The 13677-nt window shown below is 34.1% G+C and overlaps 1 protein-coding gene across 4 annotated transcripts in view; it reads left to right on the top strand.

The window, feature by feature from the left end:
- The window catches only part of ARID4A (AT-rich interaction domain 4A), a 54395-nt gene extending 48730 nt beyond the window's left edge, over positions 1 to 5665 (top strand). For all 4 annotated transcript variants that reach the window (XM_039863817.1, XM_039863846.1, XM_039863836.1 and 1 more), the window contains exons 22-24: positions 936 to 1142; positions 1715 to 1861; positions 5376 to 5665. In XM_039863817.1, coding sequence (XP_039719751.1) covers positions 936 to 1142; positions 1715 to 1861; positions 5376 to 5479 — 458 coding nt within the window. In that variant the 3' untranslated portion in view covers positions 5480 to 5665. The remainder of the gene's footprint in view (positions 1 to 935; positions 1143 to 1714; positions 1862 to 5375) is intronic.
- The last annotated feature ends 8012 nt before the right edge of the window (positions 5666 to 13677 follow it).

The raw sequence follows: 13677 nt of genomic DNA on the forward strand, positions 1-13677 counted from the left end.
GGATGTGATTGGAAGGTATGGAAATCAGGATAACAAAGAATTTCTTTCAAGAAATTTGACCTTATATGGAAGAAAGGAGATGCCACCTAAAGGGGAAAGTTTTCCTCTCTATCCCTCTGTCTCTCTCTAGGGGCGGGAAGCATCTAAACATGTCGGTAGACTCTGGAAAAGAAGTTGATGATAAAAGAAGATGGTTACTGACATTAGGAATTTCAGAGGAGCTGGGAATAGATGGTTTTAAGAGTATAGCTGAAGAGATTAGTTTGCCCAGAAACGGTCTCTTTTTGAGGCCGAAAAAAGGGCAATATAGACAGATACAGGTAGGGGAGGGGGTTGGGTGTATAACCCTCAACTTTGCCTTTTCAGTAGAAATCAAGGTTAGCTTTTGACAGTCAGTAGGGTAGAGAGTTTGAAAAACAAAATTGAGAGAGAATTCTGATTTATTATTAAGTGAAAACCAATAGCATCTCTAAGTACAAATTTAGTGAAGAGGGATGTAGAGCTGCAAACAAATATCTGTTCATGTATTATATAAAGGATGTGTAGACATCAAGATCTTTTTCGTGCTTTTGCATATATATAGTTTTGGTTAGTCCTCTTTTGGGTAGTTTTTATGTTTTGTTTTAAACATAAATAGGGCAGTACTATCCATATGGTTTTATAACTGCATTTTCATTTAACTATATTGGATAGTTTACCATTTTTGTTCATATGAACCCTATCTCATTCTTTTTAACAACTTTAGCAAAATATTCAATAGTATATAATTTTTAACCATTTTACTACTTGTGGGCATTTAGATTTCCATTTTTTGTACTGTGCATATGTGCACTTATTTCTGTAGGATACCAAAAAGTATAATTGCTGGGTCTGTTGCATTTCAATACTTGTGATTTTGATCATTTATGGTCTGAGTCAATTTTTTCTTATTACAGGACAAAGCAGTGATAGTGAAGATCTTCCTGTCCTAGACAATTCAAGTAAATGTACCCCAGTAAAGCACCTTAGTGCATCTAAGCCGCAGAAGCTTGCGCGATCTCCTGCAAGAATATCCCCTCACATCAAAGATGGAGAAAAAGATAAACACAGAGAAAAACATCCGAATTCATCTCCTAGGACATATAAGTGGAGCTTTCAACTCAGTAAGAAGCTTATAGAAAACTTGAATGTATATTGTAAAGATATATACCTTAAAATGTCAAAATAAGAAATAGTGACTAGCAAATTCATTTATTTAGATTTCCAAGTATTGTCTTGTCAGTAATCACCATTTGTTATCTTAAATACAAATCCACATCTTTTCATAATACTAACTTCATAAATATTGAGTGGAGGAAGGTCTCTAGTTATAAGATATGTATGATTTATATAACTGATGAAACTGAAATACCCTTTCTGGTATTGACAATTGACAATAACTAATAAATAAGGAAATGATCAATACAAAGAAACTATTTGGATAAATACTATAATTATAGATCAGAGTTTCTGTGTATTGATAATTTTTTTTAATCATTTAAATAATACATCAATAATGTTTAATATAGAAAATTTGGGAATTTAATGTCTTCCTTGTTTATAGAGCTTTATTTGGCTTAATATGGTAGATTTTAATAAACGAAAGGTTTTGATGATTTATGGACTTTTAATAGAGCTGCCATATTTTTTTCTATTAGAATTATTTAAAAATCCTAATTAACTTTTTTCCTTTAAGATGAATTAGATAATATGAACAGCACAGAGAGAATCTCTTTTCTCCAAGAAAAACTGCAGGAAATCAGAAAATATTACATGTCTCTGAAGTCAGAAGTTGCAACCATTGACAGGAGGAGAAAAAGATTAAAAAAGAAAGACAGAGAAGGTACTTTGATTATAAGTTTTCTTCCCTCTATTTTTCAAATATCCTATCATTTTAGAAGATTTATGTTTGTCACTCCTCGAATATAGTAAGCATTTATTAATTGTTGTTTTTAGATTTCTAGTATTCTTTGTTGCTGTTGCTGAAGTGAGTCAATAGCTAAATTAATGAGACTCTTGAAAGGCTCTATGAACTGTTCTACAAAATGTGTGATTTTACCGAATGTGGTGGGTTCTCAAGAAGAGCTTACTCTCTCTGAAATTCACTCTGCTCAAGAAACATTTATTGGCTGCCTGTTAACAGGCACTATATTTGTTATGAGGGTCACTAAAATGAATAGGCAAATGGCTTATCATCAAGGAGATTATCTTGTTGGGATCATAAGTCATTTCCTAAGCAATTACTGTGTCAGATAGTTCAGCTGAACAACATTAATGCGCATGTACAATGTGCCAGGACCTCTTCTAGGTGGTGGAAGTACAGAGATGAATGAGATACAGACCTTGATCTCAAATTTGTTAATGGCTAGAGGGATAGCGTGTGATCAGGGCCCCAAGAGTGCTAGTAACAAGTATAGGAGTTTGTGAAAGGGGAGATTACTTTGGAGTAATCATGGAGAGAGAGTAGTATCTTAAAAATATATGTAGGATTGACTTCTAGTTTAACATTGACATGTTCATATGAACTCTATCCCCAAACCCCACTAAAATAGCGTTAAAGGAAATCAAAAGCCCTTATACCCACAAGGACAAGAGAATGAGACAGCAGACTATGGCACACAAAAATATCAACAATATATCTTTTAGAAGCTAAGAAGCAGATAAACTACTGTAACTGTCTTAGCAGATAAAAGAATGCTAAAAGCTTAAGCTTGTTTATTCTTACAGTGGGACAAAACAAGAAGCAAGCCAGTTCATACCACATTACCCTAGAAAAGCTCCTGAAGGCAGGGTTATAGGGTAAGGTTGGAAAATGGAGGTTGGTTGAAAATGGAAGGAGAAATTGGATCTTTTTTCCCTACTTTACATAATGAATTACCTTTCCCACAACTCTATCAGAAAATAGGAAATTAACTTATTGGAAGGTGAGAGGACTCAACAGGCTTGTAGACTCAGGGATACCAGTGATAGCTGAATGTGAGGGTTAAATGCTAAACCAAAAATAATGAGCTTGAGCAAAAGTTTGCAATACTGAATGGTGAGACTCCTATGCTTTTTCAAACCAAAGATCTTATCCTCTTGGCTCCCTGCTTGGCTTGGGAACCAAGCTTATGCTCATTCCTGGGAGGAGATTGAAGGATTCCTCTGAAGAAACTGGACAACGCAAGAGAAATGATCTGACATAGTTACCAACATTTGGAGGTTCCTGAACCAAAAAGAAAGATCCTTGCTAATTACTACATGTGCAGTGCCCATTATTGAAAAGCCTTGCATACTCATGCACAGCTCCCAGTTCACTTTTTAATGTCCCTCTTTTAAATATGGAATCCATAAGACCAGATAGAAGAGCCTCTACAGAAAGACAGAAACCAAAGTAGAAAATGAGAATAAAAAAGAACTTGGAAAAAACAGACAATGTGTATCATATAAAAACACAAAACTATAATTAACATTCAATGATACGGGAAAGATATTACATTCTTGAAACAAGAATATGGTAATATTAATAAAATTCAGAGAACAAGATGGATCTCTTAAAATTCAAAATGAGATAGCGGGAATAAAAAAGGTAATAGAAGGGATAGACAGCAAAGCTAAAGAAATCTCAGTAGGTCAAAAGACAATAGGAGAGAAGAATGAGATGTATAGGATTTGGACAGGAGAATCAATTTCTGAATCATAGGATTTCTGGAAAAAGTACTGCATAAACATAGGAGGAAGTTGTTATTAAAGTAATATTGTAAGAAAAGTTTCCAGAACTGAAGGATATGGGATTGAAAGGACTGTGACCTCTATAAATATTACACGAAAGCACATTATAAAATTTCAGAACCTATGGATAAAGAGATTCTAAAAGTTTACCATATAAAGGTACATACAAAAAAAAATGAGTCTCAGAACAGCATTAGATTTCTCATGTCAGATTTCTTAATGGTGGCACTAGAAAATAGAAGCTAAGCTAAGAAGACAACATGAGATCCACCCAGCAAACAAGGAATCCCACGTACGAAAACTGGAAAATCTCAAGGTGATGGTGAATGGAAACTCTGGAATGACCATTGCATAGCAGCCTTAGAAAGCAGCTATTCCAGGAATAGGAATAGGTGGGGAGGACCCCAAGAGGGCTTTTTCTTTAAAAAAAAAAAAGTAAATTATGTGATAGGCTCGCCTATACTGAGAAGTTTTTTTTGCCTATGGCAGAAGATGAGTTACTGATAGAATGACCTTTGTCCTATGTGGTCTTGAATCATTCTACTCTCCGTCCAACAGTTTTTATTTCCTAGAAATATAATGGAGCAAATAGAAAGGGACATGTTTGGGATAAAAGGGATATGATTTCCATGTTTGTCCTTTAAATACTGTAAATAGCAGGAAGTCTTCACAGAACTTTTAAACACTAAAAGAAGAGCAAATTAACAAATTGAAACATCTTCATAGAACCCTCAAGAGCTTTGAGTTTCCTAAAGGTGATATGTTTCAGACAACTAAAAAGTTTCTTATTATACTCTTCCCTTTTTTGTTCTCTTAGTTTTTTGTAGTGTGACGTGAGTTATTAACGTGAGACCGTTAGAATTGTAGAAATGAGTTATATGCCATATTGGTAGGACACACACACTGAAAGAGATACACTTAAAATTAAAACTTTAAAATAGGAATTTAAAAAACTTTAAAATTGGGCTAAGATTGGCAGGAAACAGGAGAGCTTTGCAAAGATAGTGAAGATAAAAGTAAAAGTAAAAAAATGGCAAAGTACCTAATTCTTAAGGCAGTGATCCTTAATCCATGTTATGTCCTCCTGGAGAGTTACGTTAAAGTCACTTGAGGACTTTTTTCTAATCACTCACCCACACTTCCATCCTGATCCCCATGATTCTGACACTTGACCTAGATAACTACTGTTGCTTATGGGAATGTCGTATCCCTCAAGTGTACCAGGGTAGGATAAAGATAGAAGGCCAAGCTAGTTATAAGAAATTTTCTGGGATAGGTGAATTCTCTTACGGAGGTAAAATAGGAATTTGTTATAGTGAGAATTTATTTCTCATTGATCTTGTTACTGATTTGGGGCGAGTTCCTTCCAGAGATATTTCAGGTAGGGGTTTAAGAGTTTATATCTTTTTAGTCTTTACATTTTATGGTATCTTTTCGAACTGAGTTTTTTTAACTTTACTCACCAGAGACTGATTCTACTAAGTTGAGCCAACCAAATTTTTTGCTGACAGTTTGTTATTTTTTTCATACACCATTTAAGAAGACTATAATTAAGTGAATAATGATAAGAAATGTATTTCTAACTTGCCAGTGGCTGGGAATCTTTGATAGTTTTTGAGTCTAATGTAATTGTTTTGATTCTGCAGTGTCTCATGCAGGAGCCTCCATGTCATCTGCTTCGTCAGACACTGGAATGAGTCCCTCATCATCATCTCCCCCACAAAATGTACTTGCTGTAGAATGCAGGTGATATACATTTTCTCTACCTTGCCAGCAGTTTGCTGCCATGGACATATATCCAAAAACCCTGAAATACAACCACAGAAAGCACTCAACTGGTTTGACATTGCTAAGTATATCCTGTCTACTCTTCCAGGCTGGATTGTATCTATTTCCTTCTCTTTTCTTTTTTTCTGTTGGGGAAAAAAAAAAAAAAGCCGATTAATAATTGAAGGTTAGGCAGCCTGCCATATTTGTCATAATTTTTCCTCAATTTTTTTCATTTTTTGTGAAGATAGAAAAGGGCACTTAGCGGATTTGAATTTGTATGATAAAGCTTTCAGGCGTTATAGAAATCATAGACAAGCAAGTGCACATGATAAACATCAAAATAGTATCCAGCTGAATAGTTACTGCTGCACTTTCACTAAGATGTATTTGAACACTTGGTGAGTTGGGGGTTTATGTTGTGTTTTTTTTTTTATTGTTGTTTTTATTTTTTATTTTTGTGGAAGCACTTGCTATTTAGAACTGCCAAAGTATATGTTCAGCAGTGTGCCCAGGTTTAAAGGTGTAAATGGGACAAAATAAATTGTGAAAGGAAGTGTAGTTGACTGAAAACTACAGTTGTAATAAGTCTTCCACTTTTTATAGGATTTTTGAGCACACAATTATGCAAATATTTTAATGTTTATTAATGTTTACAGTGGAATTGTGAATAAGTTTTCAGTGGACTATCTTATCCCTTGACAAAAGTATTTTGTCTTTTTTCTATGTAATTTCAGAGTTTTTATTTTGTTACAAAAAGACAAAAATGAAATATATAACAACAATGAAGTTATTTAACAAGATTTCTAAAGCTGAAAATTTTGTGTAAAATAAGGTATTATCTTGCAACTTGTTAAATATATTTATTCAGACATTGGATGTTGTATTTTTATGTATTTTTTAAAATATTAATAAAATTGAAAAAAAGAAAATTCTAGGTTAATTCACTCTTTGGATGACAATAGCTCTCAGCTCAGCTGTCCCTTTTACAGGAGGTTGCATCCAGCAGCTTTGCCTGTATTGAAGGGAGTCTGTCTCAGTCCTTCAAACAGTATAGAACAGAACTATAAATGGGCATCTGGATCATTAAAGTATGTCCTCCTTTAAAAACTTTGGCAGTCCTAGTATTTAAACTGTTTTGAGGATCAAATTTTTGGTTGCCCTTAAGATACTTTGTCACAGTTTTTATGTTTGCTATACTGCCGAATAAATTTATATCTCCCAAAGTTGAGATGCAACAACTAAGTAAAGCAACTATGTATGCTATGTCTGTGAATTGTTCCACAGACTGATACATTTTGTAAATAGGTCTTCCAAAATCATGTATTTAAAGCAGTTTTGCCATATACATTATGTAAAAAAGTGATTTTTTAAAATCAGTTTTTAAATTCATGTTTGTACATTGAAAGGGGTTTTTTTTAAACCTCTTTTTCTGTGTTTATAATATGCTGTAGAGTAATAACCTAGATGCTCTAGACTGTATATCAGGATCTGATTTATAAGAACAAAGTCAGAGCCAAACACTAGTGATGGCATAGCATTTCTGAAATCATTGTTTCTTAATTTCATTTTACAACATTGTGAACTTGTGATTCAGATTCCTTCCATTTTCACAGAGAATTAAAAACAAAAAAGTACTCTTGTAAAATGCACTTTTCTGTCTTTTCTTTGCAAAGCAGAAGTATTTCAATGTAAAGTAAAAAATGGAGCTCAGTGGGCAGTATTAATAAAGGCCATGTTTTAAACATAGGCTTTATATATTTAGTTTTCTTTTAAGTGATTGTTTTTTTCCTAAGTGCCAGTAACTTACAGTTGGAAAATCAGACTTCACGAAACAAAGCATATTCAATATATTCTTCGGTCTTTACAATAAAATATTTCTGATCATTATAAAAATGAAAAGTGTCATTCAAATGCAGTTGGAAGAAGCAGACTTACATTCATATATTAGCTATTTTAATGATTTCCTTCAGTACCAATTCAATAAATCTGAGATAACTAGTTTTGTCAGCTGGAATATTGTCCCTTTTAATTGATATAAATCTGGTAATGAAGTATTGGGACCTTACTACAGAGAGCAAGATTACATATTCATTGAATGAGTATATGGACACTGTTAAAATCCTTTATTCATGGCCTGGAAAAGATTATGAAAGTTAGGTATTAAATTCACATAGTAGGCATATTTTGAATTTAGCTAAACTTTGAATAGATAGGTCTTGCATATGACTAAAAAAGTAAAAGTATAAAGACACTCTTTAATATCTAAAATGGAAGGTGCTATCTGTTAAAATCCAGTTATTTGAAGATTATGGAGATTTCTATTTTAGTATTCCATTGTGTACTTTTATTATTTGTTGTTTGTGTTAAATGTCTAGCTTTCTAGTCTTTCACTAAGGGAGATGTCTGTACTTAGTACATACACAGCTTCTATGAAATTGCTTTAATTTATGGAAATCTATGTGAATTAGATAATTTGCTTATATACCTTTCTTATAAGCCCTGTAACTTAACACAGCTATAAACATTGTGAAAGCAGTTGAGTCTATATTCAACCATATATAAAAACTATTACCAGAATTCATTCATTAACCATTTATTATCTTCTTTGAGCCAGGCACTGTGCTAAGGCCCAGGAGCCCCAACAGTGAACAAGACAGAAAAAAGTCCCTATATTCATGGAATATATAATCTAATGAGTTAGATGTTAAACAGTTAACCCATGTAATTCTAAACTGCAGGCGTGAAGCATATGAAGTTTTGGTGTGCCATGAGATAACAATACAGACACAACATGTTTTAAAGGCAAAGGTGGTCTGAGAAAGCAACAGTAAAAACTGAGCCCAGTCATGATCATGAATGGGCTAGGCAAATGGGAGAAGAGAGATCATGGAGAGTAAAGTGCTCTAAGCATATGCGGGAAGAGAAATTGGTGGAATAAGTCAGGACAAGAATAGACATGAGGCAGGAGCCAGGTCAAGCAGAGCTATTCAGGTGTTGCCCAAACCTTGCAGCTGCCCACCTCTGCTTTTTACTCCTGTCCCCTTGATGACTTTCATCCTTCCTTGTCCAGAGCTATCTCAGCAGCTACTTTTCCATGAAGCTTTTGCTGACTTCTCACCGCCACCAGAATATCATCCTGTTATATGCTCTGGAAGCATTTTCAATCTGTGTTATTTTCCTTGACAACTCACCTTGTATTATGTTTACTTACGCATGTTTCTTTCTACCCTATTAGATGTTTAGTTCCTTATGTACTCCTTAGTCACAGTTGTATCCCACAAAGTGCCTGGTCTAGCATCTAATACACAGTAAAGATGGTCAGAAACTACGTTTACTTAAGTTGAGAAAAATTGCTTTTGAATTGCTATTTCTGTTTTTTGCAGGTGATTCTTATGTACAAAGCCAGACATTTAAAAGGTGTCTTCAGGGTTCTTTTCAAAAAGGGATAATGTTAAAATATCATTTGAAAAATGTAAAGTAGACATGTTTAACAGTTTAATCCCCAACTTAAACTATTCTTAAACTGAGTTATTTTTCCTTCTCTCCCTGTTTCTTCTTCCTGCTTCTATTACTTTCATGTGGTTACACACAGATTTTTATCTCATTACAGGAAGAATATGCGATGGCATTCATCATTAGTGAGGGCTGACAGACTCTTATGGAGTTTGCGCTAGTGGAGAATTTTTAACGAATACGTGTTTAGTGTTTTCAGAGTACAAATGTTTTTCAGTCCTTTACAGGTTATTACAAAATCAAATGATGCTTTTCTTGTTGAGTGACGCAAAAAACCTTTTTGGGAATTTGTGGTTAACTTAAGAAGCTATATTCATTTTGTAATGTGTATCATGCAAAATTCATTTTGAAAAGTACTATTGTGAAAAGCTTAAGGAACTTCCACATAAATATAATAAATTATTATTCTGTACATGTAATTTGATTTCTTCTCAAGGATAAGTTACATTTAACAAGACAGTCTGATTCAAGAGTGTCACCAGTTTAGGCTTGCCAGATTTAGCAAATAAAAATATAAGACCCAGTTAAATTTGAATTTTAGATAACCAACAATTTTTTTAGTATAAGTATGTCCCATGTAAAATGTATTTATCTGAAATTCAAATTTAACTGGGCATCCTATATTTTGTCTGTAAACCCTACAACCAGTTTCTTTTCTGTTATATTCTTTTCTGGCATATTTATTATCCTCCAGAGGACCTTTTTCTTGCTCTCTGATGAAGGATGACAAACTGCCGATGTTTCTCTTGGTTTCCAAGTACGAATGTGCCTGGGCAGTCCCATAAGTGATTTGTAGAATTAACCACTTCCTTGATGTAGTCATGATCTCCAAGACTGGTCTTATAATAGCTAAGCTTTGACAAAATCGTTGTGAATCCACTCAGATTTAACTGGTGGTGTTCCTTTGATGGGCACTTTTCCCACTAAATGCTAACTGCTCTTGAATTCTCTTTGACCCTATCCAAACCTGCTTTCAAATAAAAACCTAAATTAATCTGACTGTATTAAATTCAAAACTTCTTTATTAGACATTTAATAATTATGAATAAAGCCACTATAAATATTCACATAAAGGTTTTTGCGTGGATATGTTTTCATTTCTCTCGGGTAAACACCTAGGAGAAAGGTTGCTGGATTGTATGACTGTACCATTTTGCACCCCCACCATTAATACACAGTAATTCCAATTGTACTACATCCTTGTCAGCACTAGATATTGTCAATTGGTTATTTTTTCTTTAGCCATTCTAATAGGTGCATAGTGGTATTTCAAAGGTGCTTTTAATTTGTATTTTCTTAATGATGTCACACAGATTTTTAATGTAGCAACCTCAGATGTTGGAAAATATGTAAAGAAATGGGAACTCATTTACTAATACAATGCTAGTGCAAGTGTAAATTAATACATCTCATTTACTCATGTACTGCTAGTGCAAGTGTAAATTAATACATCTATTTTGGATTTGACGATACCTAGTAAAGATGAATGTGAACACCCCCTTTGACCCAACAGTTCCATATACCCCAGAGGAAATCCGTATATGTTCAAGAAGTCTTTTATTAGACTATTACTTGCAGCATGGTTTTATATTGACCAAAAAAAAATTTTATATGCCCATCAGTAGAAGAATAAATAAACAATTTGTGGCTTAATAACTGCAGTGCTACAGAGCAGTTAAAAATGGACTAGAGCTAAATCTATATCAACGCAGATGAACAAGTGAAAAGAGCAAGTTGCCAAGTGATAAGTACATTTCTATAAAAGTTGAAAATGCAAAACAATATAATACATTGGTTTCGTTTATGTATCCATAAGTATAAAAACATGAGCGTGGATGAGGAACGCCAAATTCTGGACTGGCATCAAATTCATTCCTGGAGGAGAGGAATGGGGTTGAGGAAGGCGTACAGGGGCATCTGTTCCCTCCTCCAGAATAATGTAAGGCAAATATGGCAATGCTAGGATTTGGTAAACTGGGCATTGATCACATTATTCTCAATACTATTTTTGACGTATTTCATAATTGGGGAAAAAAAACACCCAATGAGTTGTCTCACAATAAAATGAAGATAACTGGTAGAACCGAGTAACCTATCAGTGAATCAAAGTCCATTCATACCATCTCAACCTCATGAAAGAAGCATTGCTATTTTGTTTTGAGACACTAGAAAACAGGTTCCAAATGGTCAAGGGAATAGTATATGACAGTATTAGGACTCCAGCCCATTTCTTCTAATCTCCAAGTCTAGTGTTTGTTCCATTACATCAGTGCTATCTTAAAGCTTCTACTCCCTAGAGGCAATGGTTGCATTCTTACTGAAGATTGAATTCTTTGGCCAGAACCCTTCATTCAAAACTCCACAGTAAACAACAACAACAACAACAACAAATAATAATGCAATTAAAAAAATAGACTAAAGATTTGAACATACACTTCACCAAAGAATATAGATGGCAAATAAGCACATATATACAGTATTCATCAAGAGAATGAGAAGATTAGCCATCAACTGGAGAAAATATTTATGAGACATATCTAATAAAAGACCCTGTTTCTGTCTGTTCAGGCTACTGGAACAAAAGTACCATAAACTGGGCGGCTTATAAACAAACACTTCTGGAAGCTAGGAAGTCCAAGATCAAAGTGCCAGCATGGTCGGGTGAGGGCATTCTGGCGCGGAAGGGGCTAGGAAGCTCTATGGAGCTTCTTTTATAAGAACACTAATCTGAATCACGAGGACTCCACCCTTATGACAAATCATCTCCCCAAAAACCCCTCCTAATACCATTATTAGGGGTTAAGATTTCAACATAAGAATTTGAGGGGGTGGGGAGAGGGAGAGAAAACAAATATTCAGACCATACCAGACTGTTATCCAAAATATACCAAAAAATAAAAACCTTAAAATTCAACAATAAGAAAACCACCCAATTTAAAAATGGGCTAAAGACCTTAACAGACACTTCATCAAGATATACAAGTTAGCATATGAAAAGATGTTCCACATCATGTCATCAAGGAAATGCAAATTAAAACAATGAGGCACCACTACATACCTATTAGAATTCAAAACACTGACAATATCAAATGCTGATGATAACTTGGGACAACAGGAATTCTCATTCATTTTTGGTATGAGTGCAAAAATGGTACAGCCACTTTAGAAGACAATTTGGCTGTCTTAAGTTTCTTACAAAACTAAGCATACTCTTACATGTGATCCATTGAACACTATCCTTAGTTTATTTATTGAAATGAGTTGAAAACTTATGCCCACCCAAAAACCTGCACACAGATCTTTATAGCATCTTTATTCATAACTGCCAAAACTTGAAAGCAACCAAAATGTCCCTTCAGTGGGTGAATGAGTAATCTGTGGTACATCTAGATAATGGGACATTATTCAGCACTAAGAAATAAGCTATCAAGTCATGAAAAGACAGGATGAAACTTTATATGCATATCACTAAGTGAAAGAAACCAGTCTGAAAAGACTACATACTATATGATTCCAAGTATATGACATTCTGGAAAAGGCAAAATTGTGGAGACAATAAAAAGATCAGGGTTTGGGAAAGGTAGGGATGGAAAGAAGTAGCACTGAATTTTTAGGGCAGCAAAACTATTCTGCATAATATTATAATGATAGATACATGTTGTTATACATTTGTCAAAACCATTATATATTTGTACAACATCATGAGTGAACCTTAATGTAAACTATAGACTTTGGGTGATAATGATGTGCGAATGTAGGCTCATCAATTATAATACGCTGTTCTAAGATTTTAGTAGTAGGGAGGTTGTACGTGTGTGGAATCAGGGGATCTGTGGGGACCTTCTCTACTTTCCACTCAATTTTGCTGTGCAAAGTTAAAAAAACAAAACTTCTCAAAAAAACCATTTTTTAAAAGATGTTACATGATGCCTAATATTATTAGGCATTAGGGAAATGCAAGATAAAACCACAATGAGAATCTACAGCATGCCTACTAAAATGTTAAAATTTAAAAGGTTGACCAGACCAAATGTTGGAAATGATGTAGAGGAACTGGAACTCTCATATACTGTTGGTGAGAATGTAAAATGGTATAACCATTTTGGAAAAATGTTTGACAGTTTCTTAAAAAAAATAAACATGCTCTTACCATGTGATACAGCTGTTTCACCTTTAGGTATTAACAGGAAAGATGGGTCCATATAAAGACTTATATACAAATGTTTATGCAGCTTTATTTGTAACAGCCCCAAACTGGAAGCAATTCCAGTGTCCATCAACAGATGAATGGTTAAACTCATGTAATATAGCCATAAAATGGAATACTTACCAATAAAAATGAAGTACTGATAAAACAACATGGATGAATCTCAAAATAATTATGTTGAGTGAAAGAAGCTAGATAATAAGAGAGCATATACTGTATGATTCCATTTATAAAATCTTGAAAATATAAACTATAGTGACAGCAGGGGATGGTGGGGACGGTGGGGAAGAAAGGATGGAAGAACGAATTAAAAAGAGACCTGAGGAAACTTTGGGAGATGATGGATATGATTACTAATTTGATTTTGATGATGGTTTCATGGATGTACACATATGTCAAAATGTATCAAATTATAATATTTTTAAAATATGTAATTTACAGCTAGGAAGACCGGGCGC

Source organism: Pteropus medius, unplaced genomic scaffold, assembly GCF_902729225.1.
Source record: "Pteropus medius unplaced genomic scaffold, Ma_sr-lr_union100, whole genome shotgun sequence".
In the NCBI taxonomy this organism is placed as follows: Eukaryota; Metazoa; Chordata; class Mammalia; order Chiroptera; family Pteropodidae; genus Pteropus; species Pteropus medius.